At 36.8% G+C, this 6,944-nt stretch overlaps 1 protein-coding gene across 2 annotated transcripts in view; it reads left to right on the forward strand.

Moving 5' to 3' along the window:
• The window catches only part of ARMC1 (armadillo repeat containing 1), a 33,981-nt gene extending 27,266 nt beyond the window's left edge, over positions 1-6,715 (forward strand). For both annotated transcript variants that reach the window (XM_068932609.1, XM_009673498.2), the window contains exons 5-7: positions 3,620-3,736; positions 3,832-3,906; positions 4,498-6,715. In XM_068932609.1, coding sequence (XP_068788710.1) covers positions 3,620-3,736; positions 3,832-3,906; positions 4,498-4,689 — 384 coding nt within the window. In that variant the 3' untranslated portion in view covers positions 4,690-6,715. The remainder of the gene's footprint in view (positions 1-3,619; positions 3,737-3,831; positions 3,907-4,497) is intronic.
• The last annotated feature ends 229 nt before the right edge of the window (positions 6,716-6,944 follow it).

Genomic DNA, 6,944 nt, shown 5'->3' on the forward strand with positions numbered 1-6,944 from the left:
AATTTCCTTAATGGCTTTGATACTATTCTGCAAAATATTCTGCTCTCACCTCTCCCAATTTTTTTTTCCTTTTTCAAGAAAGGATGGAATAAACAAGGTACCTTCAGCAGTTTCGCTTAATGATATCTTGTGGCCATATCAGCATGTTAAGTAAAAGGCAGTTTCCTTTTAGTTGTAAGAGATTTCAGACACTTTAAAAAAAAAAAAAAAAATTATTATTCTAAATTAGAAATACTGTGTGTTTGTGTGGGGGTTTTTTTGTGTGGTTTTTTTTTTTAACAGTTGGTTTTTGCTACATCTTTTCGTTGTCTGAGAGATCTTTTCTACTGTAGTGACCAGAATGGCATTTGAGTTAATGAGGTCTCACTGAGTCTTTATGTAATGTCAGAATAACTTCTACAGATTTATCTACCATACCCCTGTAGATAACACCCTGGGGCCATGTTTGCCTTTTTACGGCTGCCAAACAGCATGTAGACTGTTTAAGCATGTTATCCACAAGTGCCCTCCGGACTCTGTATCTTTGGTTTTGTACCCATTTTAAATGATCAGACCTGATCCTTTGCTTTGTTGCTCTACGTTTTGCCAAGTAAGCATGTCCACAAGCCCAGTCTATCAACAGTGTACCCGTCATCCTGGATAGTTAATTCCTTTAGAAATAACATGCTGCTCTAGCTCACTTTATGCAAAGTAAATATTTTTTACAATTCTGTCCGTCCACCATTTGCTCTGTGTAGAAAAGCAGCACTTTGTCAACACCACTGGCTTCTGTACTCTGAAATATGAGGGTTTTTTTTAAATCCAGTCCAGTTGGTTGTCTGCCATTATGATTTTTTTAGACTGTAGTTGCTTTACTTACTCACAGGTCTCTCAGAGCAAGAAACTTCATTCACTTTTACTTTAATAGTTTAGATATACTGATGATGATCTCATTCTGTCTTAAAAACACTTGTTTGTATTTCTTGACAAATAGAACTTAACTGAGATCCGTGGCATTTCTCTCAAGTGTTGAGGCAAAAGTGTTCACCGCTATTCAGAAAAAAGTGTAGTAAATTCGGATCCACACAGCAAAACTGCAGGGCTCTGTAGTTGCCTAGAGCACACTAGCATGGTTTCTTAACCCATGGTTGAAGAAAAGAAAAATCTGACTGTGTGCTGGCTGGAGACAGCTAGTATAGATAGCTTTGTATTTCATTAGATGATTAAAGAAAAGTTAGTGATATTCCAGGTGCCCACTATTACCCAGCAGTTAAACATCCATGTAATGGGTGTTTTAAATGTCAGGATAAGGTGGGTCCAGGAGAATGATGAAAGCTGAAGTAAAAGCAGGTTAGTTCCATGCAACAATTTATTCCCAACTAGAAAAGGATATTAGGTTATGCATATGTGTGTTAGAAGGCATAATATGTAAATGTGGAGCTGTGAAATACTGTGCTTTCAGTTCATCTGCTCTTTCCTTGTCTAGATTTGAAAAAAAAGCTGTTCTTGGGAATGATTACAAATCCTAAAAATGTTTATGGATTTTGAGACCTCAAGTAGTAGATATTGATCCTTCCAGGAAAGGAAGGGGGAAGGCTGGTTGTTGGTGAAGTGTGTAGTAGGATGTTTATATTTTAAGATGTAATCACCAAATTTGATGATAAGCTTAAAAAGGGGGTGGGAGTGGGGAATCGAAGGGGGGGGGGAAAAAAGACAAGGTGTAGCACTTGAGGAGTCTGACTGTGGCATCCCCCTGAATAAAATTTCTGGTCTGTATTTTAGTAGGATTTGGTATGGTGCAGTAATCAGTGTTCAGTAATCTAGCTCAGTTGGAAGCCACAACCTTTACTGATACCTAGCATTTGATCAGCTTTTCAGGAAGGTGAGTTGGAGGCCAGGGAGAGGAGAAGGAGGGGAGGGACTTTTGGTTTTAATAATTCTCTTGCTGCCCTGTCAGCTCTGATTGAAGGATATGGTAATTCTGAAGAGCAAGAAAAGCCACAGCTGAGATTATTTGGAAACGGGAAGTAAAGCTAGTCTTACGTCACAGGTTCACCAACCTCTTATGTGAAAAATGCGTGCAAGAAAATAATCTTCTCAATTTCACTTGTCCTACCCCGTGCCCAGGAGTACTATTCTGAAAAATATCTCACTGTGCATTGCTAGAGTTAGTGCCAAACTTCCGTAATTAGACATATTTTATAAAAGATATTTGTATAGCCAGACTTGAGGCTGCCAAGCTTCCAGCTTTTTAAGGAATTTGTATGCACCTTGGTTAAGTTTTGTCTTTGAGATGTGATTCACCAGTTACTGATCACTGTAAGCCTCATGTAAAATTAGTATGATCTCCGCTTCAAAAATGGAGGCACCTGTGCCTTGACCTGGGATCTTGGGGTGAAGAGCTGGAATCTGTCATAGATTTGCTATACACCCATGTAATCATAAATTATTTATGTAGGCTAATAAGCTAAGGATACGTTGCTTCTTGAGTCTGGAAGTCGTTTGGGCTTTCATTTATGCAAGGCAGCCTATCATCTTTGCATTAGATATTTCTTGTGTATCAGAAATGTAGCCCATCTGACAAAGTTACTTTTTTTTAAACTGTCAGAAATGTTGATTGTTTCAATACATAAACATACATAAATTGTTTCAATACGTATGCGAAACTACTAACGACAAACTGCTTCAGTTAGTTGTTCCAGGGACTGAGAGATTTACTTTTTGTGCATGAAGCTGTCTTTGTCCCAAGTACTGACCAGTAATTATTTGATAACTAACATAAAAAGCCTTTGAAGTAACTTATTATTGAAAACCTTGCAGAAACTTGCAGTAAAAGTTAAATGAGATACGTAGTTATTTTGAACCTGTGCTAAGACTCAAATTTTCCTGTACAGTGCATCTTTTCTTTTTTCCCCTTCTCTGCCGGGAGTCTGTACAACTATGTTTTATTCCTTTTTGTTATAACCATCCCATCATGCAAATATTAAAAGAAAAAAGTATTAAAACATTCTAAGATAATGTAGAACAGATATAACTAGTACAGGTTGATGTAATGTTACTGCACAGTAGGTGATGTTACGTGCTTTAAATATAACATTCTGTGGTTTATCAACCAAACATTTTCCCCTTGAAATAAGAGTTAAGCTTATGCTGTGCCGTGATGTCCATGAGCTGCCACAGATGAGGTAGCTGAAGGATACAACAGCTGCTTTGATGCGTTCAGTCAGTATGAACACAAGGTGTCTGATAAATAGCAACTTAAACACTAACTGTTCATCAATGAGCACTTCAGTCAGTCAAAACTTAACCACAGGGGACTGTTTAGCTGATCATACGGAGAAAAACATTCTTTGTTTTTCAGCACTTTTCTCTGATTATTTACAGTTGATTCCATCCCTGTTTGACTTCTAAAATGTAAGCATTTTTTTTAATTCTTCTGTAGCAAGAGAGTTTAGTATTTGTTCAGGAAAATAAATGTAACTTGCCCTAGTTTCTTTTATGAAATTGCTGTTGAGAGCCATCTGCCTTCAGACATGCAGGAATTCCTTACCGCTAATTGTTAGCGTTTTCACATGGTGTCTTCTGTCAGTACTTGAGTCGGGTGTGGTTTTTTATTTTTTGTTGTTTTTATTTTTTTTAGTCTCGAAGGAATCTTTGTGAAGAGGCCTTGTTGAAAATTAAAGGTGTTATTAGTTTTACTTTTCAAATGGCTGTTCAAAGATGTGTGGTCCGAATTCGCTCAGACTTAAAAGCAGAGGTAAGTGCTAAATAACTCTCCAGATCTCGCATCTATTGCAGTTCTGTCATGCAAAGCTTTTATGTTTTTTCTGTGTGCTCTTCCCCTTGTTGTAGGCTTTGGCGACAGCAATAGCATCGACCAAAGTTATGAAGGCGCAGCAAGTTGTGAAGAGTGAAAGTGGAGAGGAGGTAGGATATGCTTCTTTCTAGGTAGTGATTGATTTAGGGTGGTTGGATCTTTAATACCAGCACAACTGTGTCCATAACATTTGATGCCAAGCAACATTTTTTAATTGGGAGTACTCCAAATACAGTATAAGGAAGATAAAGACTACCCTATGTAGGGACATATACCCACAGAGCAGTTTTACAGAACTTACCATTGCACTGCTTAAAAGAAGGGTAAAAATAGTATCATTGTTTCTCTCCTTGATGTTAGGTTCTACTGATATGGAGAAGATTGCCTTTTTTTTTTGGCAGGGGTTGCTGAAGTGCTTCTATTTCACTTCTGCAGTGAAAGAACTATCTTTTTTGATTTATGATTTCTTTTTTCCTTAATCTCTTTTCATGTTAAACCCAAGCTTTTCTTGTGCATCTTCTAAATGTAATAGATTCTAGATATATATATAAGACCCTTTTCTCACCCCCACATGCATAAACTGAGCATCTGAATCTTGGAACATGCATGCATATCATCCTTAAGGTATATATGTGTGTAACTTTTACTTACTCTTTTCATTTAAAAGATCTGACATCTTCTTAATCTGTTGCATTTATCAGATGCTGGTTCCGTTCCAAGATACTCCAGTAGAAGTAGAGCAGAATACAGATCTACCTGAGTATTTACCAGAAGATGAAAGCCCTACCAAGGAACAGGATAAAGCTGTGTCTCGTGTTGGGTCACACCCAGAAGGTGCAGCAAGCTGGCTCAGCACAGCAGCAAACTTTTTATCCAGATCTTTCTACTGGTGACTTGTATTTCGTGTTAAAAGACTGTGTGAACCAACAGGGGGGCCAGTTTTCCATTGGTGTGGTGAACTGCCAAGTGCAATTTGCAATAAATTACCACAAAAATTTTAGGTTACGCAAACGTATGCTGCATTTTACATTTTATTGGACGTTTAGCCTGATAGGGCAGGGGTCAAAGAACAGAGGCCTCCAATCAAGTTGTCCTTTCATCTGTTTTTCATGTAGATTTTATTGCTTCCCTTTTTAAAAATGGGTCCACTGTTATATGCCAAACATCTATATGTACAGAGCTTTAAGTTTGACTTCACATGAAACACGTGGTAGGGAAAATACATTTAACTCAAGTCTCAGGGCCTCTGTGAAAGAAAATTCTTAATAGCTCTAGTTGTGCATTATGAAAATGCCTTTTTTTATTTCTGCATCACTTTGGACTAACGCCACTTTGTTTAACTTTCTAGACATTGACTCCAGAGAAAAAATATATTCTGCCTCTTTTTTGTCTGTATTTTGGCCAACCATGTTTACAGATTGAGCATGACATGTTCCCTTTTTGCTATTAAAATAGGATCACTACAGACTTGAAATTTATAACCCTTTTATGCATAATGAAATTTTCTCCAGCCTGCCCTTAACCACTGGAGTGTTAAGAAACAAAGGGTTGAACAAACAGAAATATATATGCATATGTTGTACAGTAAATAAGCTAGAACATATTTGTAATGATGGGTGTGAGTGACTCGTGTATATAAGTAAAAAATACCACTGACTGCTACTTAGGCTAGTGAAGAAGACTGCAGCAAAAAAGCTGTGGTATGACATAGTGATGGCCCATTGCAGCTCTGTCTTTAGAGACTGGGGGGATGTAGGCCTTATTGAGTTAAGAAATGGTGTTTACTGTTAGCAAATGGTAACTAAAACTTTATAAACTTGAAGAATAAAGCAGAACTGAATGCCTCTTGCCACAGTGCCGCTGTCATAAGTTTTGACTTCAACCCTTTTTATTTTTTTACATAACAGAAATCTGATATGTAGTTACTGTTCCTTCCTTGTCTGTCATGAGACTCCCATGAAAGTACATCAGCTTAAATAAGCTTAAAAACATACGCAAACAATTGGCTTTATCTTGTTACTTACAGATAATGTAGGTTTAAAGATGTCTGGGTCACTTTTGTGACAAAAAACAATGAAAAAATGGTAAAAGCAAAATTTCTGTAGGAAGAAGATAATAGATATCTGAGATGTTAATAAGGGCAGTGTGCCTGAGAGGATCCTATCTACAGTGCTTGAAAACTACAGTGGCACTGCTTTGTTGCACCACAGGAACACAACTGAGAATTTTAATAATATTGTAAACCTCGTTATACAATGTTTTTTTTTTTGTGGTAGTGTATTTACTATAATACTAACTATATTTACCACTTGGAGACTGAGACAGAAGTTTAATACATCAAAGTTATTCCCCCGAGCCTATGCAGAAGGAATTAAAAAAACATTCACAGACTGTCCTAATATTACGGAAATGCAGAAGAGATGATGATGGAAAATAAAAATGCAGGTCAGAGTTCACCCAGTCAACTTAATTGCCATTCTAGGACAAAAAAGAAACAAAGCTTGTTGTCAGACTAGGTGTCCCATTTTTTAATATATATATAGTTTATTTTTGATTCAAGTTTAAACGCACAGATTGAAAATACAGGCTTTTCAGGGCATGTATTGCTTTGAATATGTAATACTACTCATTGCTGTCTAGAATGTTACCGTTACCAAATGTGTTTGAAAAGTCCTCTGTTCTATAACCATGAATGCAGAGTTTATTTTTCTGCATTAACATCTGTTTGCATTTGCATTACTAAAAGACTACACCCTCTGGATATTAATGGTTCAATACCAGTAGGTATGACTGTTTGTGCATTCGGTCTGTAGGTGTGCTTTTTTGACAGTATTGCAGCTCTTGTAGAACAGTTCAAGGCATCTGTAAAAGTTTTTGAAATATATTGTAAAATAATAAAGGATAATATTACTAAACAAATATTTGGCTCCTGTTGACTTTTTATATGTTCTGACATTCTTGCAAGTTTTTTGTGGCATTAAAAGTAAATCTTCTTTGTCTTGAATTTAGCATGCAAGAAGAATGCAAACACCCAGTCATTGTAAGACCTTTGCTGTGTTTCCTGCATAACACATTGGGGTTTGTTGCGTGTGTTCAGAACATGCTTGCATATTAAAGTATTTTTAAAGAGTAGTTAAGTAGAGGCTGC

The sequence above is a fragment of the Struthio camelus genome, chromosome 2 (genome assembly GCF_040807025.1).
Source record: "Struthio camelus isolate bStrCam1 chromosome 2, bStrCam1.hap1, whole genome shotgun sequence".
In the NCBI taxonomy this organism is placed as follows: domain Eukaryota; kingdom Metazoa; phylum Chordata; class Aves; order Struthioniformes; family Struthionidae; genus Struthio; species Struthio camelus.